The sequence below is a fragment of the Vidua chalybeata genome, chromosome 2 (assembly GCF_026979565.1).
Source record: "Vidua chalybeata isolate OUT-0048 chromosome 2, bVidCha1 merged haplotype, whole genome shotgun sequence".
NCBI lineage: Eukaryota > Metazoa > Chordata > Aves > Passeriformes > Viduidae > Vidua > Vidua chalybeata.
In genome coordinates this window covers 52,036,063-52,063,893 of record NC_071531.1, presented here as the reverse complement: position 1 = coordinate 52,063,893, position 27,831 = coordinate 52,036,063, and the positions used below count along the sequence as shown (strand labels likewise).

Sequence of the window (27,831 nt, the reverse complement as noted above, 5' to 3'; positions counted from 1 at the left end):
AACTTGTTGCTATCTGTATAAAATCCAGTTTCACACATTAAATAAAGACTTCTCCAGTTAGCTGCTCTCTCTTAACCTCAGTACATAAGTAATTACATATCACTATGATATTTCTCATCCCTTACAGATTCCTGTGCTCTAGCATTCTTCTCTTAGTCCTTCTTATTTAGAGTATCATTTTCAAATTCAGAGCCTTCATCTTTTTTTCCCCAGGGTATGTAACTAACTCTCTTGTGGGCACATTAAAAATAATGTTAGTGTTAAGTAACCAGCCCAGGAAATCCTTTATGGTAAGTATTTCTCATTAATGCCCTGACAATCCTTTTATCTTTGACAGACTTTAGACTGTTCAATTTAGATTGTTCAATTTATTAGAACTGGGTTTTGTTTGGAGGTTTTTTTTTTTTATAAACTCTTCTTTTCATGGTAGTGGACACCTACATTATAGAGAAGCAAAAAAACCTCAGAAATTCTCTGAGAGTTAATATCAACTTAAGTAATATATAGCTACTATCAAGATAAATAATACATATATTTATAAAATGGTAACTGAAATATTCTTAGTACAGAAAATTGTAAAATTAGCCTCTAGAGGCATAGTCTTTAGAGTTTGTCTGTTTATATTTTAAATAATCCACCAGGGGGAGTTCTAAGAATGAAATAGAAATATTGACAACAAACATGAACTCTTGGAAAAAAAGAATTTAAAGGCACAACTGCCATGACTTACAATTTCTGTTGAGCACTAAAATTTTCAGTCAAGCCTGTGACAAGTAATGAGAGTTCAGTAACTACGGATTCATATTGAAGTTGAAAATTCTAGTGTTCCAAAACAATGACATAGAGGAGAATGAAACACAGCTACTTGATATTAAGTCTAATCTTCAGTGGCTTGAGTATTTTTGAGTAATTATTGAAGTAAATTATATTTAACCTTGAGTCAATTGTCAATCTTTTATTATGGCCACTTCAGTCATACAGAATATCCTTTTCAGTTCTGTTTCTTAGCAACATCAGTGTTAAGTGATAGATTGTCTAAATTTTTATCTCATAGAAAAGCCCCAAGAAATATTCACACAATTCTCTACATCTTGCTCTCACCAATGTTTCCCTTGTGGAAGACACTTGGATTATACCATATTATTATATGCTCAACCCTGTAAAACACACTGGCTAAACAGGTTAACATCAGGTATGATGTTAATATGGCACCATTTTGAACAAATAATTCCAGGGGTTTCAAACAAAGAAAAGAAATAAAATAAGGAGAGTCATAAAGGAATATGCAATACCCTTAAAAAAAAAGTTGAAACAATCTTAATAGGGTGATTCTAGAAGTATATACTAGTGTTTGCCAGCTGGTATAAACAGGCATTAAATTTAATGACTCTAATGAAATTTCGTCCATTTAAATTACATTATTTTTTGCTACTCAAGATACTTTTTAAAGTACTAGATGTGATAATGATCTCGAAATCAAGTAAGGCTATTGCCTTCTAAGAAGCAACTGATTAATCTTCTTTTGAAGCATGTTTTAATTTTTGAAGTAATCCAGAAGCAGTCATCTTCAGACAGGCTTTTGGAACTGCAGTTCCCAAAGATTAGAAGTTATTTAAAGGAATCACTCAAACCAAAAGGATTTTTTTTTTTCTTCCCATCTTTCTTCCCTTCTTTCCTTTAATTTTTGAGCCATTCATCTTGTTCTATGGAACAGTTGTTCTTTGCTGCTAGGCTGCAAGTACACTGAATGCCACAAAAGTGGGGTTACATACAATGGGGATCATAAAGTAGTAAGACAAGACTGATCATGTAAAAAGAAAAAGAATCTCCAGATTCCAAATCCTCATGGGAGTGAGGATCAGCTATAATTGTTAATTGAAAAAAAGTCTTCTCTACCTAGGGGAATGCTGAATTGATAGAAGCGTCCCATTCCCTAGAAAATTTCAATACTTGCAACAATAATTACTGCTTTCAATCCACGTCAGCATTGGTTACATTTTCAGAAAATTTGGGAAACATTTTTATGATTTTTGCATTTATACTGAATGCAACATTGATAACACAGGGATGTTTTTGCTATTGCTGAGAAGTCCTTACACAGCATCAAGGCCTTTATAATTATAATTAATTACATTGAAGCTGACAACCATAATTATATATAATATAGCTTATGTGTTATATATGTACATAATTATATATATATATATACACTTATGAATAAACAGCATACCTGAACAGTGAATCTAACATACATTGTCATTTCCAGTAATCTTTTTGGATTTCTCAATATTTGCTGCCTTTCCAGTTTAATTTCTAAGGTTTCCATTATGTATTCTCTGTGTGAAACAGAATTACTACTGACAAGTATTAAGTATTTAAGTGACCAAGAGGTGGAACCCATCATGGATGGAAAGAGAGTAAAGCATGGAAATCAAAGAGGAGGGAAGGAGGAAGGAAAGAAGGAAGGAAAGCAAGCAGCAAGCAGAGAGGACATGAAGGCAGGAAAGCAGGAAGAGAAAGAGGGAGGAGAGGAATGGGGCATAGCTCCCTATGTGGAAGGTGGAAGGAGAAAGGAGAGAGAGTAGAAGGAACAGAGGAAGGAAGGAGAGGAGAAGGACACAGGCAAGGTGAAAAAATTAATGATATTGCGAAAGACAGGGAGAGGCAAAAAAGGAAATGATGTAATTCATTATGGATAGCTATATTTCCAGGCCTAGCCTCCTGCATTTTACATGTTGGTCATATAAAAATCACACCTTATTGTTCCTGTATAGTTTTGACGTTTATTTTTCAGAACAGGTTGTAAGGGAAAAAAAAGCAGATCCAGTGTGGCTGATGAACTTTTTTATAAAGATTTAATTACACTTTTCATTATTTTTAGATAAAAGTAGATAAATATTTGGTTTTGACTATTTTTATATATATATAGTGTTCTTTTGTAGCTTTCATGTATTACAATGTCTTTAAAACCTCTAAGTCTAAATGAGTTACAAAAATGTAACAGTTTTTAAATTATATTTTTTCATGAATTTAAAAAAAAAAAAGTCTTTCTGGTAAGAATGTTTCCTAATCAATATGAGATGATCTGTTATTTCTTGGTGCCAAGAAAAAAATTCACCATGAACAGTTGTCAAGGAGGAGGGGGCAGGGAGAGAGACCACCAGACAGTGTGATGCTGCAAAGTTCTATTTAATAATTGAACCAAAGCAGCAGGTAAGCTGTGTCAGGAAAAACTTCACACTCCCACACGTACAGCCCACACAGTTCCAGCTACCAATGCCAGCCCTAAATGTGAGTTGACACAGTGGAGCCTGGGGAAATGCAGTAATTTCTACGGCTCAGTGTTGGATGCCTGCATCACAATATGCCCCCTCCCCTGCCCTTCTGGTCCCAATCCCTGTTACTGAGGAGGTGTCACACAGGCCACAAATAAAATCAGCCCATGATGGTATGATGTAACTTTCTGGCAGCTTCAGGTTTTGCTCTTCTCTTGCTTGCTGACCCACAGCCTGCAACAAGGCTTATCATACTCTGTCTCTGTTACAGTGAGTTGTATTGTCATTGTATTGTCAGCTACGGCTCATTGTATCCAGTCATCCAAGTCTTTATTGAGACAAGGTTGTGATGTTTCACCACAGAAAAAAACTTTCTGAAAGTTTGCAATACCACAAGAAGTTTTCTGAATATGAATAGAATTAAATATTTTATGAAGCAGCATATAAAATGTCTCAGGATGGGGTAACATGACAATGAAATGGAAAGACCAAAGTCTTGTCTATTAATAAGATTTTTTTTCTTTAAATATCATTGGTGTTAAGTGAGAACATACACTCTTTTGTTCCCCTGCCTCCAGTCTATGAAGAAATACTTGCAGGTGATGTTTTTCTCTCAGTACCACTGTATTAAGGTTCTCTAACATCTGTCATTATTGTATTGAATGGTTTCTCTACATTGACAGAATATTGTAAAGACTCGGTTTCTTATATTGCTTCAGGAAAGACTAGGGCTAACCCCTACTCTGAAGTGTTATCTTTTTTTTTTTTTTTTCTTTTTCCCAGTACTGGAAGTATCAAAAACCATACCATTCCTTGAGATTTCATTATCCTTTTTTTGTATGATTGTAAATTCTTTCTTAGTCAACAGAGAAGTTACAGATCTGCCCTGCATTGTACTGAACACATCATTGCCGGATAAGATCAGGCTGAATATTTTCAAGCCATTTTAACAACAGGCAATACTGATGATTTCAGAAAGCAGAGCAATGAATAGGGAAAAGAATCTTGGTGATGGATTTTCTAAGAAGTAAAATTTCTACTGGTCATATACTGTTCTGTTTGCTTCAACCATAGTCCAAAGACTAAGATTCATTTTTCTATCATGTCTCATTCCTGTATCTTTCCTTCTTCTGTTTTTCCTACCAGAGTTCCCCATACTAGTATCAGTTGAATCACCCTGTCCAATATTACCTCTTTTTCACCTCCCACCAGCTACATATTCCAATTAGACTTTGTTGTATTCCAATTATTCTTTGTTGTCTGAGATGCCCACAGAAAGCAATAGTGAGTCTTCTTTCTACCCTAAAGGACCAGTTCTCAATGTTAAAGTGTTGGGAATAGCAGAGAGAAAATGCACTTAAAGCTTATGTCATGCTTTCTTGGTACCCCTGAACTGGAAATTCAATACATACTACATTTTCAGAGAATATAGCCATCAACTAATTTTCTACACTCAGTCTAAGAACTCATGTGGGGCTTTTATTTACCCACCCTTGAATACTTTAATGAAAACAAAGAAAGAATGCTTATCCCCAGTACTGGGACACATCCTTTAACCTTACCAAAGACATGCAAAAATGCCAGGTATTTGATTTTACACTGGCATGCAGACTCAAAGGTTTGAATTGACAGCTATAAAATTCAGCTGCCTTGTTTCTCATCTTCATTTTTTTCCATGAATGACAAGAAAATCCTCCAAGATTCACTGTCTTTGGAGTGCTTTTTTAGTTTGATGTTCTGTACATACTGAAACAGATTCACGCTGATTTTAGGCACTCACCAATGCTTGTTAGGTTAAGTTTGCTTGGCCTGAGATACCTCTAAGAAGAGTAGTTTATTGCTGCCTACAGTTCAGTCAGATAAAGCAGGATTTATAAATGATATATTCTTCACTTGAGAGATTGAGATGTAGATCTGCTGACCCCACAGACAATTACCATATGAAGAAGAGACCTATCAGAGTACCCTTAGTATGCAAATATATGCCTAAAGCATAGAAGGTATTAGTTCAATGGGACATTAACATTGCTGCTGAATATTCAGTTTTCTGGAACTAGAATAAACTTGAAAAACAAATTAAAGCTATAGGAAGAGTTGAGACTCGTGTATAATGTAAAAATGTTATTCAGCTGAGAGCACTGCTTTTCAGAGGAGTCCTCTCTAGGAATAATACAGAATTCTGCCATAGTAACCTTTATAATATAGCATCTAGGCAACCGAATTGAAGTTCCTGATGATTGTGAAGCCATCAAATTATGATTAAAGCACTATAAGTTATTTCCTTAATTATTTTCCTGTAGATTTCACAGTATTTTTCTACCAGCAGTCTTTTCTATTTTCTGTTAATTATCTTGCTGTCCATATGCTAGTTCTTGAAATGCTCTTACCTTCCTCTTCTCCAACTGTGTCTTGATGGAGTGGTACTGTAATGTGCTATGTCACAGCTCTGCTAAGGAGAACTTAAAATGAAAGTGGCACACTGTGCTAAGTGCTGATTATTGCTTTCAAACAAGAATCTTAAAAAATATTCCAAGTGTGAAAGGTGATCTATAAAGTAAAATTTTTTTCTCAAAAAACAAAAGAAAAAATAAATTGGGAGTAGGAGTCATAATAGCAATTAGAGTTTATATAAAAAAAAACTACTGAAATATTTTAAGAAAGTCATCCTAACAAGAGAAATAAAAGATCAAATTTTGTGGTTTAATTTAAAGTGGCAAGGATTTTGTCACTATTGGTTGTGTTTGCACGGTTGAAATCGTTCACTTTTGTGAACACTAACATGGCTTTAAAGGGGAAAAATAGAGAAAATTCTGAACCTCAAAAAATAAACTTCCCAGTCAGGCAAAATTTATACTGGATTAAAAGTTCCAAATTGTTTTTCACTTTAAGTTCTGCGTCTCTGGTAATATTATTTATTTCAATTATACTTGTGTCTTTGAAGTATTTTGAACTTAATTTTTCTTGTTCAAGGGAAGAGGAAGAGGGATATAATATCCTCCCTCTTATAAAAAAGCAACCTTTAAACAGAGTATCAGAATAACAGTTTTAAAAATCAGAATTTAACTAGTCAAGTGAAGGGACCTGTTTTCTTTAAAATTAGCATTCTATGTAGATCAAGGAAGCATTTTAAATAAAGACATAATTAAACATTTTACTCCAAGCTAGTACTCTGAGCATAAGAAACAGAAAATTGCAGAATGTTTTAAAATTTCAGTGTGTTACTGCTAACTTGTTGCTAACATGCTACCAACAGATTACTGCTAATAAAAGTCAATTAAATGCTAGCTACGGGAAACTCATCTGTTGTGCATTGCTTGAAAAGTAAAATTAAAAAAAACAATCTGAACTTTTGCTTCATGTCATCCCTGGATACATAGCTCAGACTTAACACCACTGAAAACATACAGGAGATATCTTTAATAGCCTTACAGAATAATTTTCCTTTAAAGTGACCTCAGGTAGTCACAGTCCCTGCTCAGAGCATGTCTTAACTGGGTCAGGTTACTTAGCAACATTTTCAGTCATGTCTTGGATACCTCCAAGAACAGACCCCAAAAATCCAGTGGTTGTTACTTTCCTAGTATTTAACTACTCCCAATGTTCTAAAACAATAACATCCAATTAGGATTTTCCATCTCCTAATTTATGTCTGTTACCTATTAATCTGCACCCTCAACAAAATCTGGACCCTTGTCTGCATCCCCCCAATCATGTAGATGCAGAAAGCAGTAAAATCTCCCTCAGTACACCAGGTTCATCAAGCCCAGCTTCCTTAGACTTCCTTTCCAGCATCCAATCAGCACAGTGACTTCCTCTGGACTAACTCCATTATATCCATCTCTCTCTTGTACTGAGGAATACAAAAGGAGACATGACACTTTGTGTTTGGTCTCATGGCTGCCAAATACGGAATGATCACCTTCTTCAACTTTCTCACTCTCACTGATACACCCCAGGATGCTGATGGCCTTCTTGCAGAAAGGGTACATTGCTGGTTTACTCTCAACTTGGTGTCCTTTTTTGCAGGGCTGTTTCCTAGACAGTTGCTCCCCAGCCTGTAGCAGTGCATGGGGTTATTTGTCCCTAGATTGCAGGAGTTTGCATTTCCCTTTGCTGAATTTCATGATGTTTCTCACTTTTGGGACCAGGCCTTTTTAATACCTTTATTAGTGAGGATGAGGAAATCAAATGCATCCTGAGTAAGTATGCAGGAAACAAAATGTTGGGCAGGATTGTCATCTGCTGAAGGGTAGAAAAGCTCTGAAGAGGGTTTGGAAAGGCTGGATTGATGGACCAAGGCCAGTGGTGTGAGGTTCAACATAGCAAAGTGCAGGTGCTGCACTTGGGTCACAACAACCCCATGCAACACTGTAGGCTTGGGGATGAGTGGCCAAAAAGCAAAAAAAGCTAGTGAAGGGTCTGGAACATAAATCCTCTTGGAGTGGCTGAGGTTACTGGAGTGGTTTAGCCTGGTGAAAAGGTTCAGGAGAGACTTTATTGCTCTCTGCAACTGCTTGAATGGAGCTTGTGTTGAAGTGGGGTTTGGCATCTTCCCCCAAGCAATGAGAGACAGGACAAGGGGAGAGCAACTACCTCAAGCAGCACGGAGGGAGGTTCAGGTTGGATATCAAGAAAAATTTCTTCACTGAAAGAGTGTTGAAGCATTGGCTCTCCAATGAACTAGTGAAGTCACTATCCCTGGAGGTATTAAAAAAATAAGTAGAAGCTGCATTTTGTGGTTTAGTGGATATGGTGGCATTTATGCAAAGGCAGGACTTGATACAGGAGGTCATTTCCAACCTTAATGATTCTGTGATGCTGTGCTTTCAGGCCATTTCATCAGCATACCCTCTAAATAGTAGCCTTGTTCTCAAACACCTCCTCCTACCAGTTTGATGACATCTGCAAACTTGCTGAGAGAGCAATCCTATTAGCTAATAATTATTGAAGTTGCTAGACAGATTATCCCTGAGGAACATCACTATTTGCTGGTCACCAGCTGGACTTTGTACTACACATTACAGGTCTCTGAACCCCTCTGTCCAGTCAGCTTTCCATCCATCTCATTGTTTGTTTATCCATATGTCACCAGTGTGGTGGTAAAGAGGTCAAAGTGGTCAAAACAAAGTACAATTTGAAGTTAAAATTACTGTTATCTGATCAGTATCTACTGAGCAGCATGTGGTCAGCTATATTAGAAAGCAACCTTATGACCCTGTACATATATGATGTTAATCAGCCGGGGTTAAGGGCTAATTGTTGCAGCAGCCAAGAAAAGGGGTAGCTAGGACCTGGAAGTTATTCTATATCACCTCATACCATTTCCCAGGGACTTGGGAAAAGCTCCCTTCCAGGTCAGCCAGTGTGGTAGATGAAGCAGTTGAGTATTGTTGTGGGGTTTCCTCATGGTGAACATGTGAATCACTTGCCTTCTTCTTGTACACTTTGTCATTTGTATACTATTGTTGCTGCTACTGTTCCTTTTCCTATCTCATTGCTGTTTCCTGTAAATTGTTCTTATCTCAACCAATGATCTTTACCTTTTGTGCCTCCAGTTCTCCTCTCCAGTCCTGCTGCAGGGGGAGGGGGAGAGAAAAGGGGGAAGGAGTGAGCAGTGCATGGTTTGGAGTAATTTAGTTGGAACACTAAATTGAGGAATACTACTCCTTACTATGATTCTAAAGAACTGTTAAATTTAAATTATAATACCAGAGAGTTTTCTTGCCTCACTTGTTATCTGACTTTAGTTAAAGCTATACTAAAACTAACACTGAAGTCTGAATGTAAAACTACAACTCATTAATGACTGTTGTGACCATTTATCAATATATTAATAATATTTTTCTTAATTTGAATATGAAGTAACAATATTTCAATATGCTTCAGGATAAACTGTTGTAAATGGAAAGAAAAGGTTTTACATATCACTCCTCCCCCACTCCAGTCCAACAGGTTTTAACCTGTTGTGAAATTTTGTAACCTAGATAATAAACATAACTAATAAAATGATCACTGAAGCTCTTCACTATAAAAGATCATTAAAAATCTGCATAAGGCATGCACTTCAACTAAATGAAACGGCTTCTCCATCTGCAGTACAATCAGAATTCTCAGTAAATTAAAGAGCCCATATAGAGTCAGCACATGTCACTGAGATACTTACGTACTCATAATTAAGATTGAATAATGTTTTGTTGTGCTGGGACTAATGACCCTTGCAGTGCAAAGCACAGAACTGCATCTCTGAGAAGCTATACACCTCTTACCACTTCATTCAAAGCACTTGCAAACATTCTGCATCTCCCAGGCTTGGAACTGTAACATATGTTAGGGTCCTTTATGTTGCTAACATTATGAGTGGGTTACAGATACATCAATCACTTTATTTATTCATGTTCTTCTGGTCAAGGAATTTTTACTTATGTCCATTCTTCTGCTCACTGCATCAAAGTAATTTGAAAATTTTACAAGTTTATGTTTAGCAATTCATTTTGAAATATGGTGAAATAAAAATAAGGAACAAGATCTATCATTTCAACTCTCAAACAGCAGTTTCAAGATTCAAAATGATCACTGAGGCTTAACTGAAGTTTCCTAAGAGGTGAAGCACTGAGAGATTAAATAGCTATATCTATGAGGTATTTCATTTTTCTGCTTGAAGCAATTAGGTTTAAGTAAAATGACATGATAATGAGATGAAGTATCTGGTACTATATCTTGGAAGGTAACGCTCTCAATTTCTAAACATTACCTATACATTGTAACACAAGCAGAACCATGGCCTGTACTGGGAGAAAGAAAGCATTTGTATTGAAAACCATACCAAGTATGAGTATTTTTTAAAATAATTTTTCAGGCTTTAAAGCCAAATTACAATTATCTTTTTAAGGAAAAATATGACATATTTATCCTCTTTCAATATTTACCAGTGCACCAAAATAGTTGTTGTAAGAAGGGTTAATGGTACATTAAAACCACAAAGTCTATTAATATAGTAGGGTCTATTACAAACCTTCGCCAATAAATACACAGTTGTTCAAATTAGAGCATATTTAAAAACATCTTCTACTGTAAAAATAATTGCATCCCAACGAGGTGGCCATTACAATTTCAAATTACATTTAACTCTGTTTTCTAAAGAGACAGATAAGTCCATACAGTATGACCGAAATTTCTGACAACTATGACAAGCTGATAAATTGCAGACTTTAGAGGCTAGCTTCCCTATATATGAAGCCCCTTATACCTAGAATAAAGAACTGTCACTAAAAATGCTTGCATGAAGAAATAATTTGCTTCAGTTTATTAATATGCTTCATTTTGCTGTTTTTATGGATTTTTTTAAAGACATCACACATGCATTTCATTCTACAATCATCTAACTTAACTCTGGCAATAAACTTGGAATTTGAACTTATCAGACATATGCTTCTGCAGATTGAAAGCTTTCAGAAACTGACAAGCTAGTTACAACCCAGATTGCAATTAAGAAGTACAGAAGTCTTAAATCAAGAGACATAGATATATGTGCTGCCAATTAAATTAGCAGATTCATTAAAAATAATTAAAAAAATAAAAAATCACATCATAAAACACTGGTAGGGCATCTTCATACCTCAGAAATAAAACAAATTACGTTAAATCTAATGTGCCTAAAAAAGAAACCAATGAGAATTTACATTTTTTTCTCTTATTAACTTCTTCATTGCAAAGCTTTCATTTAAAATGTTGCCATCCAAGTTTCATTTCTAAAAAGTACAGGGAACACAAAGCCAGAAATCTCCAACATTCTTTGTTCACCAAATTTTTATGAAATCTACCTTCCTCTTTTCTTCCAATCTCATATTTTGCTATATGGCAAATGTATTTTCTAGGATTTTTCAAATGTTATTTGGTTTTCCTTCATTGCTTTTCTTATCTTCATTTCTTCACTTCCCTCTTCTATGAACACATTTTCTCTTCCTTGCTTAGATTTTTCATTTCAAATCAATAATTTGATATTTGGCACTTTAAACTATCCCAGTAAACACCAGGGATATTATACTTCTGTTCATGGAAAGATATATATAACTTTATAGTTAATAAATTTTATTTATAGTAGATAGGACATACCTGCAAGCACTATGCAAATAAAAATTTATATTCTTTGTTTCCACAGATTTCCTGGTTAGGGAAATAGAAGTCATTCAATGTGACAGAAAACATGTCTGAAATTACAAATCTCCTATCAAGAGGATTCTTAAACTAATTGTTCTGCTCTTCAGAAGCTTTTTCTTCTTCAGTATAAAGAAGTTTACAACCTCAAATGTCTTGCGCTCATAACATGTTATGTGAAAGCACAGAGTGACTTATGTAACAACAGTGTAATTTAGAACTTTTATCAAGTCTGAGACTAGACAAGATTTCTTTGAAAAATGAAGACTAAAACATTTATGGAGACTCAATGAAGCAAAATATTTCTTGAAAATATATTGATTTTCATTAGAATGCTATCGTGAAGAAAATTGTGACTTTCTACTTCAAAGTAATTGGTGGAGAAAAGCTTTATAACATTTGCCAGGTATAATGCAGGCAGAGAGCTATTGTTTTATTACTTGTTTTCTTCAGATGAATAAATGAATATTTAATTTCAACTATGTAATTAGCTAGGAAGCAAAATTATTCAAATATTAGATTTAACTTGAGTCATATCTCAAAATTATTACACAATCATATAAGCCATGCCTATAAATCTCTTTTTGCAAGATTATTTAAAAAACTATGTCTTGCTCCCCATTCCTACACCACTATAGAACTATTGTTTCTTTGAGGTTTTTATCTCAAGCAAACAACTGCACAAGATTCCAGAGTTAAGGGAGTACTTTTACTTCCTATTCACAACAAGCTTTCACAATAACACTATGGAAGAAGATTCACAGAGCTAGAATTTGAGATACACCACTTTGAACTCTTAAAAAAAAGCACCCTGAAAAGCTTTAAAGATAGGACCTTGAAGTTCTCTGGAAAGCAAGAGAACTGTTTTTAAGGAAATAGTGAATTTTCCATCCTTTTTTTAGCCAGCACTTCTCCTCAAGTCCTCTGCATAAGACTGCAGAAGTTTATTAACAAACTCCCTCTTGGCCTACTTTATGTTTCTCATCACAGCCCATACTACTGTCCTGAAGTCTGAAGGAAAAAATAATGCATTCTGTCACCTCAGAAACTATGCATCTGCTCTTTGCCTGTGCTCCTCACTTTCCTCCCCTCTCTTCATATTCCCAGGTCTCTGGTGTTCCTCTATCAAACTCCTCAGGGTATCTTCCTTGAACTGTGTAAGTTTTCCCTGGTTATGTATCCATGTAGAAGAACTAATCATTTTTCCCTTATGTAGATTCTCTTTGTCTGTAAATGCTGTACTGAAGATAGGCAATAAGGCACTCCTTCCCCATTCACAACTGGTTTTCCACACACGTTAACAAAAAACAGTAAGTCAAATAGATGTGAGATGACTCACATCTAAATGAAGTAGCACAAAGCCTGTGAAAATATCACACACTATGAAGCTTATCCTTTAGGGTTATGTTTTCACTGGGTCAGAAAGAAACACTGTCATTTCATGGTGATTGTGTCTTTTTCTTGCGAAGAGAAAACACTACTTGTGCATGCTTGCAAGTGCCCTTGAAGATAAATAAGAGCTTGTTTATTAATTACAACTGACTTCCTTTATGATCTGCCACCTTTTGTCGGTGATTTTTCCATTACACATAATTGAGATTTTAGATCTCAGCATTAAAAGAATAATAAATTATATACCAAATATCTGAGACATGGCACAGATCTTTGTGAACTTTGATACATTAGATATGTATGAGTCACAAGTCTTCAAATGTACTATAATGAGTAATTTGACTCACCCAAAAATATTTCAATAAGTTCTTTTAAAGAATCATAAGCAGTTTTAATTTTTTTTGAAGTCAATGTTTTTCTCTATTTTTTTCATGTTCATACAACAAAACAAACTGAAAATATGAAAGTAATATATAAATCTAAGAAATATATTGATAAAAAGGTTGGATTTTTTCAAAACACATCTAATTCACTCCTAATACAATTTCATTCAAAAGAAGATCATATGAATGCTGCTCTGACAGCTTATTTCTCTCTACTAACAGACCAAGGTTTACCTGACTAGCTTGGATCTGTAATACAGAGAAATCACAGAACTCACTCCAGAAGTGTAACATGGGTATAACTACCTGAACTATAGTGGTAAAAACCACAGTTAAACCCGTGATTTGTAATGTGTTATTAGTTACAGGAAAGAATAAATAAAATAAAGACATAAATGCTGAACAAGAGAATGAGATTCATTGAAATGTGCTCTATTACTTCAATAATAATTTCAGTAGAAACCTAAAGGGATCATTATTTCTCATAAATTATATATAATCTACTCCTTATGTAAGTTTAATTTCATGAGTCAGATGTTTTTAATTTGGTCAAACTTTAAAAAGTCAAATGGCTACCAATATGATTTAATTTCTGAATAAGTAGCATATTTCTTCTTCATTGATTCTGGTTAAATTTTGACATAAATTCCATACCTATTTGGTCACATAAAAGTAGAAAAATATTAAATATTACTAGATAAAATTCTTTATTTCTAGAACTTCCTGTCTTAATCTATTTCACAGATGGCTAAAAGGATGTCCAAATTCTTGACAAAAAATCCCAAATCAACTACACAACAAAATTTTCCTTCATAGTGTTCCCATGCAGAACAATCACAATTACAAAGCTTCCTTAAAGCTAAACTAAAGTGATTAAAAGAGTATTATAATGATTGACATACACATACTATTATCATCTGTATGAGATCATGCATCTAAATAAGTTATATACAGTTCTGACCCAGCAAACAGTGCATCCATCATAGAAGGCCAATTTTCGTAACTTCACTGAAGTTCTTAGGAATTACCACTTCAAGTGGTAATTTTTAAGTTTTCACTTAACAAATAAAGTTTCATAGAAATACCAAAAATAATACAGAAAAATTTCAATCCAAAAACTAACAAGGTATTTTTACCTGTAGAGGATATATAGGACTCACAAGATTAGAATTTAGATAATCCAAAACTGCCTTACCATGGTGTAGTTGTGAGCCACCTTCATAAGCTCTGTGCACCCTTGTGCATCAGCAAATGCTCGTATTCCCAAGCAGTTGGATGGGTGCAAAAGCTTCATTAGAAAATGGCAGCAAACCTCTACTACTTGGGGAAGCTGAAGAAGGCAGGCAGCTGCTAGGAGGTTTTCAATGGTGTCTTCTTTTAATTCCAGGCAGCCTAAAAAAAAAGTATTGATAACAAGTGTAAATTTATTTACTTAGTATTTACAAAAAAAAAAAAAAAAAAAAAAAAAAAAAAAAAAAAAAAAGTTTTTATAAATAATCATAGCTCTATATAAATAACTCTACAGAAAAAGTAAAGAAAAAAGGATTAATCTCCCTGACTGAACACTCCAGTGTCCTGGAAATTACAGTATTAGAAATATTTCTTTTTAAACTACTATTATTTCAACTTTATAACAAATGTAAAAAGAGATGCTGTACTGTATCAAATGGAAGAGAAGACTTGGAATATCTCGATATCAACCAGGCTGTGGATGGTTTTTTTGTTGGGTTTCTTTTCTTTTTCTCATTGAAATTTGTGATAAAACTTGTATTATCTTCAGTGGCACAGAGCAAACCTCACAGCCGTTTACTTCCGTGAAAAGAATTAAATAACTGCCTAGTATAGTATGAATAAACCCATAAACACATCTTCAAAACAAGGCTTAACAGTCTTCAAACATAGTGTTGCTTTATTTGTAATGTGACTTTAGGATTAATGTTATCTGAGGCAGGCTTCTCATAATACATAGGTCCTCTAAAATAATTTATATTAGGAAAAAGAACCATTAATTAACACTTGTATTGCACTTAATTCTGTAATTATCTTTACCTTGCACTGACACACTTTTTAATAAATAAAAGGTAAAATAGAATAAAATAAACTTTAAAAATTTTTTTTTTTGGCTGGTGTGGATTCTCTGCTTGCTTTTTCTACCTCTGTCAGTGTCAGGATTGAAGGCACGTGAGACTATAGTTCACGTTCAGACTCAGGTGTTTATTGTTTCTTACCAATGTCACAGTCTCACAGCCATGGGTTCTGCAGTCTTTCATAAGCAAGTCACAAACTGGCTAACTATCTCTTGTTACAAGGTGTTTTAAAGCTAAATTATCCAATTAAGAAATTAAACCTAAATTATTTTCCCTTTTCACCCAATAACTGATCATTTGAAGCCCACAATGCGGGCGTTTCTGTCCAATTACAAAATACCACCCAAACCCATGAAGAAGAAAGAAAAAGAAGTTAAAGAAGAACAACTTGCCTCCACCCTAAAACCTCCATCTTGCTTCATATTTATTTCTATATTCGAAAACCACAAACTCTAAATTTTCCACCATGTGTTATTATAGACTTCTAACCAACTGCACACCTGTAATCCCAGGGTTATTAATCAATTTTGGAAGCCTTCTTCACAGCCTCCACAGCCTCCACAGGTCAAATGCAGTGGTCTCTTGTGGATCTGTGCCTTTCAGCACTAAAACGTTTAAAATTCTCAACATCCAGAATTCCACCAGCTGGAATATGTAATTCTTGTTATAATGCTCCTCCCAACCATAATATTAAATTTGATTTTTACATTAGAATCTTAACAATCTCTTCCTTAAAATAACTTAAAAAACTACAAACAAAATATTAGAAGGATGTTTTGGAGAAATGAAAACAAAAGAATAGGAAAATAAAATGTGCAAATTTAATACAAATTGTTAAAAAATACTTCTGATTTTATTGTACTGTGCTTGGAAAAATAATTTCCAACTATAAAAGGATTAAGTGTATATTGATCTTTCTCTTAAAAGTATTATAGTTCAACACCTAGATAAACTGACTCTTTTCCCCACACAAGATTTGTATTTGTTGTCACATTAAGAAAAATCTAAAAATTTTAATAATTCTATTGCACAACGCTAAGGAGTTCTAAAATCCTCAATTTCACAACAGCATGCCATTGAAAAGATGCTTTATATTGCAATACCAAACTCAAACTACAGTAACATTAACACTTCACATCTGATCTTTTATCCTTTCAGTACATCTGGAGCTTTTAATACAAGAGGGAAATTGTGAAGTTATACTTTACTAGATCTAGTTATAATACATCCTTTTGCAAAGGTCAGAGCATCAGATCAAGCACACAGCCTAATTTCAGTAAGTTTTTGCTCCTTATGTTTATTCCTTTATTAATTATTATTATTATATTATTTATAATTATAATAATATTTATATTATTATTATTTTTTTATTCCTTTATTAATGTTACATGAGTCTTTCTTTATCTTATCTAACCTTTTCTCACAATTTCTGTACACTATATGGTCACTATATACAATGTGGGCAGAAGGCACACTTAGCAGCAGATTCTTGGCTGATCCATATATTCATCAATGACACTCCCACATTTGCTGTATGCCTGCAAGTAATGACTGGCTCAACATACAATTCTGGAAGAATTACGCTGTGCAAAGTGGAAGCATTCAAAAGATAGTTGTTTTCAGGTTAAAACTGACCATCCTGTTAACAGAAGTAAAAAAATTTAAAATGTGCAAAACACCTTTGAAAATTGGATGAATGGAGAAATGAAAAAAAAAAAGATTCTAAATCTCCTTTTCTTACAGGCTATTTATTCTTTTCAACAATGAGCTCAAAAAGTCTCTAGCCCTACAAAACTCATCCAGGTAGCATTTGCAAAGTGATATTAAGGATAGAAAGAATCACTTTCAAAATCCTAACTTTATAAGGAAAGGTAACAGTCTTATGGTTTGGCCTTTTTATGGCTAAAGGTAGCTACCCTTAAGAGAAGAACCCAAAGGAATCATTTGAAACTGCATCAATCTATTTGTTTTCAAATGGAGATATTTTCTGTTCACTTTAAGGTACACTAGTCCTGGTACAGTATTAGTTGGAAAATAGTAGGATTAAAGTAAGTTTAAATCAATAAAAATATTATCTGTTTTATGAATCATTTATTTCTTTATGTAACTAACATGGACATTTTGAAGAAGATGCTTCACACTTTTATAGAAGAGTGTGAACACATTTCTGCTTTACATTTTAATAGAGGAAGTAAACATACAATGGCTTCTGGGATATCTAGGGATATGAATATATTATAGCTTGACTTATTTTTAGCTAAACTCATAAATACTAATTTACTACTTAATATATCTATGATAAAAGTTAGAAAAGTACACTCCATATGAGTTAAAGAGTTATTACTTGTTCTTCATTCTTTTAACTTCAGATAGATAGGTTTTTAATCCATCTAAATGTCTTCTAAGTCTTACTTATCTTCTTTTCTAAACATCAAGACTCCTTCATAAATTTGTTCACAAGGTCTCTATTCCCTTTTTCAGAAGAGTGACATTTTTAGTCAAATTCCTCTGGGATATCAAGTATTTAGCATGGTCAGAGTTTGATAAAAGAAAGCTGTAAAGGGGCTCTGTATATAAAACATGAAATCTTCAGACAGTTTCATATTGGCAATTAGAAGATCCAAGCATCTATTTAAAAATGTTTAATGGGATATTCAAGGGGCATTAATATTACTGCTTCTTCAAATCACCTCCCCCTCACATTTTTATGCAATAAAAGCTTGCAGAAGTGCCTTAGTCTGAGAAAAACAAATTAACTAGAGCTTAAAATCTCCTTTTGTATTACATTAATTAAGATGAAAAAATATAAGGAAAAAACAATCAGAAGATCTTTAATTAATTCTAATTGTTATTCTAAATTATAGCTGTATTTGTGAAAAATTTTATGTTCATTGCTTATGCAGAAATTAAAATGCCTGTTTTTAGCATGCATTCTCATAATGACTACATAAATTTTATTGCCTCATTACCAAATGTGAAGCAGAGATAAATATTCTTGTTCTGTTGCTAAACCTTTTCCCAAGTTCAGGGACAGTTTTGTCTTGGGGTTGGTTTGTGGATTTTTTGTTTTGGGTTGGGTTTTTGTTTTTTGTTTTTTTTTTTTTTTTATTATTATTCTCTGTTCTACACTATTAACTATACTTTAGAGCTATTTTTATTTCTAGAGAATTGCTGCACCTTTGCCCACCTTTGTATGATGTTAAATAAGGTCAGTGTGTATCACAGGAACAGCCTCCCACACCTATTGACCAACAGATTGGACCTGTGGTGGGACAACTCAGTAGGTACAGATCATTTCCTCTTTGTATAAACAATGAATTTTAATTTGTAACACATCATAATATCATTTTACATCATGTGCACAGTAGTTTTTGTTTTTTTTTTTCTTTTGTAATTACACACACATTCATAGCAAGACTCTTCAACATTCCTAAGAGTTCTGTGTGTACAAGGGAAATCATAGGAAGTGTAAAGGAATTAGAAACAAATGCTAAAACTAATACCTTTTAATCAGGTATTTATCTTTTTAACCTTTCTATTTCATGCATCTTGATCAGTTGTGTGGCAGTTTTGATACATTGCTGAATGGAATTACTTCTGTAGGCTAATCAGTTTTAGGAGGTCTAATTTATTTTTTTTAAAGGCAGTAAATGGTATCAAGATAATATTTATTCATCTTATGCATAGTAGATTGACTACAATAAAAAATTGCTTTCTTGAGACAGCATCTAATTCCATTGAAGACTTGAAAAAGTTTATTAGACAGGTGCTATGCCTCACACTGCTATAATAAACCCTTTTGCCATTGCTTATCTTAATCATTCCAAATCTTAGGTACTTTTAGGTAACCACTTGACCTAATCACCCAAGATATCCTTTTACAGTTCACGGAGAGAAATAGGAGGTCTTAGAGCAGTTTTCATCTGCTCTGTTTCAGTCATGTATTACAGAATGAGACTAATCACTCCCTGAATGGCTATTTCTTGATTTCAGCTACAAAAGGAGCACCTTCATTTGACTTACTGAGACACTACTGATATTCATATTTGTTGATATGAATTCAGTTCCTCTGCTCCCAAACACAGCACTGGAATCATTAGAGCCATCAGGTTTCAGGTGATGAAATACTCTGGGTTCAATTCTGATGATCAGCTCTCTCTGTTATGGTCAATTCCTGACAGTGACATATTGTTTAAAATCGCCTCTTATGAGTCTATCCCTGAACACCAGTCAATGAAGAATGCTATAAAAAATATCTTTTGTGTAGCAGAACATCTTTTAGTCTCCAGTTTGACCTATGCCTTAAAAGATAACTTCTACATTGTATTGTCTTCCATACTTATTATAAAGGTGAAGATGTTTTCAGAAAAGAAAATAGGACACAATATATTCACTTAGCAGAGGTTTCTTCTGATCAAACTGTGTTTTATTTTCAATTAATTATTTGCTGCAAACCACATTCATCAGTTGTACTTGAGGAAGAAACCTTTCTATGGCTAACTGTGTTTATTTAGAATCATAGAATGGTTTGGGTTGGAAGGGACTGTAAAGATCATATATGGGAGAACAAATGGGGGACAGAACAGAGAGCACAGTGGAGCTTATGGAACGTGATGCTCTGGCTTTGGTGGGATACAGATCCTGGGAAAAGTGACTACAGATATGAAAAAGAACTGGGAAAAGAACTGTGTATGTAACTATCAAGGTCTTTGAAATGATGTAGTTTTGTACGGCTGCCAAGTAATGCAGACAATAGGCTATCTGTAGCTAGTAGGAAATTTTTGCTAAAAGCTGTGGCTGCCTGAAGTAACAGTATAAAACTGCACTGTGAGAACAATACTGTGACTTCAATAAATTACTTCAATGACTTCAACTTCTTTTTGCTCAGGCTTTAGCTTCTTGCTTGGACTACTTTTTGCACCCCTCCTTTGAAGTCCCATCCCTCAGCTGCACGGCAATCATCTACTTCCAACCCTCTTGCCAGGGGCAGGGACACATCCCACTAGACCAGATTTCCTCCACCCAGTCTGGCCTTGTACACTTCCAGGGTGGGGCATCTCCAGCTTCTCTGGGCAACCTGCTGCAGTACCACACCACCCTCACAGTAAAGAATTTCTTCCTATTATCCAATCAAAACCTACTGTACTTCAGTTTGAAGCCTTTGTTCTGTCTCTATGTTCTCTTGTATATATTCCCACTCCACCTCTCTTGTAGGCTCCCTTAATTTAAGTATTATAATGTATAAAATAATTTCATAAATGATTCCAGAGACATAAATATGCAGCTTGTAAAAAATGAAAAAACCACCATCACAGTAATGAGAATGAGAATGAGAATTCTTATAAATTAACTAGATTCACTCTTTTAAAATACTGTATAATTATTTGCACTGTAATGACATATCTTTTGAGTAAGTGAACTAAACTGGTGTAATCACGTGACCTTCGTCAGTACTGCCAGTCCCCTTGATTTAAATAGCTTGGAAAATTACAATATTGCAGAGTGATAAGAAAATGTTATTAACAAATTAAAATCTCCCTGAGTAGGAAACTTCTCACAAATGTCTGGCTAAAGATCAGAAAACTATATTAACCAAAATAATCCACAACGTGTTACATTTTCATCTCCTGTTCTGAAAATAAACCCCTCAAAGCTACAAACCAAAGTACCTCTGTTGCAAAACTGAAATGTCAAGTTTTAAAGAAAATTTGTTTACTGACTCATACACATCAGCTTTTTAGAGAGAGACATTAAAATGTTATTTTCTCCTTATGCCATTCATATGCCTCATAGCTCATTTTATACACTTGAACTTAGTCACCTGTAAGATGTACATACAAATAACAGGACTAAAAGCAGTAAATCATTTTAGCTATGAGCCTCATCTTAATAAAACCTTTTTATCAACTGTGAAGAAAGATATGTTAGCACTCTGAGATAGAAGATATGTTTTAGTTAGAGAAAAATTGTTAAAATATGAACATCATTCTTGGGATTATTTGCTAAATATTGCTGGTTTGTACTTGCACAGATGACCATTATGTTAGCAATTTTGTCATTGATTAATTCAGCTAATATATAGGCATTGCATTTGAAAATTCTAAGCTTAATTATGTATATAAATAGGGGAATAAAAACTCACAGGTTAAAACAAGGGAAAAAAAAGCCAAGATAAAGGTTACCTCAAAAAATACATAAATATAAACAGCAGTTACTAATTAAATTTCAAACAGCACAAATCTTGCACTCTTTCACAAAATAAGCTGGGACATGACAAGAATTATTCCAAAAAGCTCATTTCATCTATAAGGCCTTGGTTTCTCTTGACTGCTTTTAGTCAATCCACTTCAATACTTATGTTTGCTTCCAGACTGTATGTTCTGCTCATCATGCTGCACACATCAAAAAGCACTCCAGGAATTTACGTTTGTAAAAAAAAGCAAATTTCAGCTTGAGAGCGGGTGGGGGTGGGGGGGGAAGTTTCATTCCACAAGACTTGTACCAAATATTGAGTACATCTTGGAGAGATACAACCTTTCTATTACACTGAACACAGTCAAGCTTTGGCCTCTGGTGTGAAAAAAAAAATTAAAAAAAGGAAAATAATGTCTCAAGGACAAAGGAGCTCAGCTTTCAGGTTTGAAGAGCAGTATTTTATTCTCCACATCTGAAGCTAGCTCAGAAGCAGGAGCACTCACCTCTGCCAGATAAGCTTCTTAACTTCTGAGGTAATGATTTGGCAGCTTGTGTTACAGTAGCACTGAACAGTTCAAATCCATGTTTAGAGAACAAAAAGTTACAGAAATGGAGGCATCAATTGCCAAGAAAAGATTTTTGCTAATGAGTCCACCTTACAGTCTAATGAAATCTACTTTTCTTTGGGCTGGATTGCACTGCTGGGAGAAGTGAGTACACCAGTCACATCCTGTTCTGAGGGTACAATTCATCACAGCTGCTGTTAGATGGTCACAGAGCAGAAAGGCAGTGAAGGTGTTTTACAGTGCAGGAGCAGGAGTAAACACCTGAAAGGTGAGGACCTCTTTCACAGAGACTTTGCAATTACCATTACAATTTTAATGATTCTTTTGCTTTTGTTTTTAGGAACTGGAGATACAGCCAGGCAGCTGAGTTCAAGAGAGTGGATATGGGTACACAACTCCAGCGTAGGAGCTCCAGAAAGAAACACATAAAAGAGGCAGACCATCCTACAGCAGCCTGTCTAATCACTTCCCTGATGCCATTTCAGCAACAGTCTGGCATGTGCCTGTTGGCAACATAGAGGGATGGTACTCCATTCACAGGAAAACTCACTTTCCAACCATGTCCTGTATTAATGTTCAGTACCTGTTTTAATCTATCTTTGGAGATGAAGAACTTTGAGCCTAGCAAGGGACAACTTTAAAAATACACCCTGCAGTGCACCCTGCTCTTCTTCTCCATACTCATTGCTTCCCTGTGTCTGTCTGAATTTATATTTATTGACTTCTCCAGAATAGCAGATTGCATCATAGTACAAGGAAACAGTCACTATCTATTTCTCCATAATATTCTAGATCATTCTGAATGCTCAAAATTTATGGATATCCAATTCAGAGCTCTTTCCTAAGCAATTCTCATATATTTTGCCAAAAGAATGAGACAACAACTGGTTCCTGGTACATAATTGCCAATTCCGTTCCTTAATGAAGTATCCTGGTTAAAAGGAAAAATAACAATTCATTGGAGTCTAGTGTAGAACTCCAGGAATGAGCAAGGACTTTATGTTTCAGTGACAGGAATGGAAAACATCTGCTCCAGATGGAAACAAGATCTGCAGAGACTGGCTAAAAAAAACCAAAAAAATTAAGGAGGGAGTCAGTCTCTGAAGTTCTTTCCTACAGACCTGAATTATGTGAAAGCCCACAGTTTGTTTTAGGATCAGAAAAATATTCAGTGAAGGAAGGTATTTTTATCTAAGCAGGTTGACATTCAAAGAGGACAGAAGGCAACAATCTGATCCTACAGTTACATTGAGGAATTTTGTAAGATTTTTGCACTGTACACATGGGCAGTATAGCTGAGAATTTAATCCAAGTGCATAAATAAGAATATTATGAGGAACACTATATATGAAAATGTCAATCTGAAATGCAACTGGAGCAAAGGTACATATGAACTTTGACGTGTAGTCAATGTGGAACATTCATGGACAAATAATCTGAATTATGGCTCCACAGATGGTGCCATCAATACCACTTCCTACTTCCTAAACTGGAGCAACCCTGATAAAGGCAGCTTCTTTGGATAACTCTCTTTGCAACACTCTCTTTATTGACTCCTGAAAAGTATGACATGTATCATGACAAGTATCTGCTTCTAAAAGAAAGTTTCACAGGGGATCCTCCACATCCAGAAGTTAAGTTTATTCAAAGTCTAGTACCTTGAGCACCTAGTATGATATATAACCATTTTTTCTGTACTCTCCATTACACAACAGCTGACAAAGTCTTTCAGATCAATTCACTTACCTTAATTTGTCCTTTTATCACCCATCCCAGAGTTCCTGGAACAAATGAATTCCCATCTGAAATGAAATTTAAGGACCTATTCTCTGCAAGTGCAAAGTCAACAATCAAATACATGGCAGAGAAAATGTAGTGGGACAGCAACAGGTAATAGTCTCCTTCAAAAAGTGCTACTTAAACATGGTCCACTTTCACAGGGATCTCTAACATGATAGTACAGAACAAATAACTCTTGAACAAACTCAACATATCAGAGGTAGAGGTAATGACCTTTCTAATATCAGGATAACTCCACTTCTCAATGTGATCAATATATACTAGAGAGGAGTAGTCTGAAACACTGTAAAAATGCCACCAGTACCTAAAATCCAGGCATTATTTGTCTGAGCACAAGTTTTTAATAAAATACCTTATGTTGTACCCATTGAGTTAAGCTTGTCTGGGACTTCCCTCTAGCACTGAGGAAAAGGGGAATGAAAGGGCCCTAGCTTTACTCCAAACACTATCATCCTCCAAACAATGGCAGTCACATTCAAACAGCGTGTTGTAGCATAATCCAGTGGCTATGATAACTCCAGGACTCTGACACTAATAACTGGAACAAGCCAAAAGTATGCTGAGTTGTCCTCAATGTTTGTTCACATAAACAACTGACTTTCACAAATTAAAAAAAAAAAAAGTCCCCAAATCAAAACCAAGAAAGAAATCTCCTCGAGATATTTAATTAATATTGTTTCTGTGCTGCAAAAACCTAAGGGTCCTTGTGCATGTTCCTACTTGCTACATCCCTGCTGTCTGCCCTGTGTGTGTTATTAGCTATAACACTGACAAAGGCACTTGACAGTACTTTAATTAAAGAATCTCTCAAATAAAGTTTAATTAAAAGTTATACAGCAGGGCTTGAACTTCCTCCATGTATGAAATAGTCTCAATTTTTTTTTCCAGATATGTATAAATAAATAAAGGATTTTTAGTGTTCTATTGCTTAAATGGGTTTTGCTTTTCCAGTTTCATTAACAGTATGAAAGCACCAACCTACTCTTCTGATCATTGTCAGGAATGCATGCTAATTAGATTTCCCAGTGCTAATTAGATTTCCCAATATAGGAAATCTATAGTAACTTCACAGCTCTTTTGTATCTTCAAAGGAGGGCTCCCACAGTCACCAACAGCAGAAAAACAACAGAATATCAATCTATAGTTTCGGTCTTCTCTGAACTATCAAGGCAAAATTGAAAATAATGAAAACTCCAGTTTTAAGATCAAGAAAGAAGCACTATCTAAGAAAATAAGGTGAAGAAACACTCATCTGTATAACTTCTTATACTGAATTCTTAAAAGATCAAAGATTACACATCCATCTATCCCAGGGCACTAAGATCTCAATCATAGATTTTTTTGCTATCAATCACCTTGCTGCTTGAAAAATGAAACATACTTTCTGCATAGTTGCAGCTAAGTTGGCTTCTGATTTCCTCAGTTGGCTCACAAGGAGCAGATATGCAAATGAGGAGGTTTTGTTTCCTATTTAGTTATAGTTCTGCTCTATCACAGACAAAACATACTTTGTCTATTTGAATAAACCAAAAATTGCAGCAAAGTGTGGACAGATTAATGAAGTTGCATATTTTTTACTGGTCAAATATATCCTTTACAAAAACCAGTGGTTAAGCTGTTCTAATTTATCCTTGTGAGCCTATGTATAGAACAAGACTGACCTAACACAGAGTTTATAGTACATATTTTAACACATGCCAATTTTTTCAGCTTTAATCAAATTCTGGTTTACAGGTACATTGATCACATAACTTTAAAATTACATAATAATTCACATTGAATCTTCACAGAAACTTCAACACCCTTTATTATCTTTAAATCAGTATTTTTAGTTGTCCAATTTTCTGTCTTCCTGTTACTACTCTTAGACTGGTAGGTGCCTTCACTCAGGAGCTGCTCTAAACAAGGTTGTAAAAGACTCAATGCTCTGCTGGGTCACCATGTAATTCTACCTCGTCAATTATTTAGAAATCTATTTGCGTACAGAACCATAGAATAACAGAATAAGCTGAGTTGGAAGGGACCCTCAGGGATCACTGAGTTCAGCTCTAAGCCCTGCACAAGACCACCCCAAGAGCTACACCATGTGTCTGAGTGCACTGTCCAAATGCTTCTTGAACTCTCTCAGTCTTGATGCTGTCTTAATAGTGTGGTGCCCAAAACCACACACAGAACTCAAGGTGAGGCCACCCCTGTGCAGAGCAGAGCAGGACAATCCCCTCCCATGCTCAGCTGGTGATGCTGTGCCAGATGCACCCCAAGACTATTTTTCCTTATGTGTCTGGAGTACAAAATCTCCCCTTTGATGAACTTTAATTCTGATATTTTGTAATTGTATTAGATTATATTGGTGAAGTGTCTGGTATCATTTTATGATATTTTCACCTATAACAATGCTTTTCATAGACATATATATTTTATCCTTCTTAAACTCCTACTTAGTATGTATAATTCACAGTAAAATGAAATAATTTTACCGGATTATAAAAAAATATAAACCTGACTGAATTACAGGTAATAAGATGTAGAAATGGTTCTATCTTTTTAATCACATCTAAACATATTTGCACTGTAATACTTTTAACTTCTACATTATTCCAAAAAAGTCCATATTCAGCTGTATTTTTTCTGATTTGTTCAGTTGTCCCCAGGGAAAACCTTTTCCATAACAGTAGCAATTATAGGTGATTTTTTTTATCAAGCTCCTTGAGTTAAGAAGGTAGTGACAGGAAAAAGAAAATAGGAGTAAATAACTGCCCATTTGTCAAAATTGTTTTCTATTACTGAGGTAAAACAATAAAGAGGTCACAGATCAGGTAAAACTGGTCACAGACATGAGTTGCTGAAAACTCTTTCACACATTGTGCAATCAGTAATTGGAATTTGGCAGCCAGATTCTCCAGATATTCTAAGTCTAGACAGATGTATGCTCCAGATTAGAGATCGATAGTCTGAAAGGAAATTTCTGTTGGCTTCTGTGCTTCTGGGTATCCAAACAGTGGCTACTTTCTTAAATTTCCACTTGTCCACATCCATGCAGCACAAGGGAAGTGAACTGACTCAGAGGGAAAGGGGACATGAGCTAGACTGGTGGTAAATAAGGAATCAGAGTGCAAGAAAGGAGATAAGAATCTATGAATCTAGATAAATCATATGAGATGATGGAAAAAAAATAGGAAAAAAATTAAGGTTTTGCTCTGGCAAGGTCAAGAGAAAACAGAGTGATTAACTGAAAAGCCCAGATTGTATTTAATTTCAATAAACTGAATAATTTTGGGACTATTTTCTAGGAATTCATGAATCACGTGAGATTCATGAATCACTGAATTCTACATAGCACTTTTGAAGGCCTTACCCTCTGTGCAAGGTTGGCCACATTAATGATGAGTTATGTATCCAAAATATACCCACCATCTGTTAGAGAGATTGCTATTTGGATTTGGCTAAAACTTCCAGGATCAGTAGAGACAACTGTGTTCCAGTGCCTGCAAACCTTCCCCGGCATTGTTTAATTTATTAGCATAATTGTAGCTAGGAAATTTAGGTGTCTGCTAAGATATCTGATGCAGAGAAAAGGAATAGAGAAATAAATAATCCCACATGAACTCCAGGAAATAAGGACACAAGCTAAGAATAAATAAGGATAAATAAGAATAAATCAAGATAAAGAATCTGATGGTAGAGAAATGCAAGACAGAGTAATCAAAGCCAGAATGATCTATGGCATCCAATATATTTAATATTTTAGCATGTAAAATTGTCTCAAGTTTCCCAACCCTCATCACTCTTCTGTTGTCATTAAGTATTTGTGAAACTTGCAAGTGCAAACTTAAGAGATTTTAAACTTTTATTTGGTCTCCAAAATTAGTTAGAAAAAAAGAATAATGGTGTATTACCAGTGCAAGTGAAAGGGGATCGTGGTTATCATCTTAAGTTTTTAATTCTTTAAGGTGATGTTACAACAGTACATAACGTTGCC

The 27,831-nt window shown here is 34.7% G+C and overlaps 1 protein-coding gene across 2 annotated transcripts in view; it reads right to left on the bottom strand.

Annotated features, from left to right (window-relative positions):
* KLHL1 (kelch like family member 1) overlaps positions 1-27,831 on the bottom strand; it is a 183,582-nt gene that overhangs the window by 84,347 nt on the left and 71,404 nt on the right. For both annotated transcript variants that reach the window (XM_053935143.1, XM_053935144.1), the window contains one exon: positions 14,400-14,596. In XM_053935143.1, the coding sequence (XP_053791118.1) occupies positions 14,400-14,596 (197 nt within the window). The remainder of the gene's footprint in view (positions 1-14,399; positions 14,597-27,831) is intronic.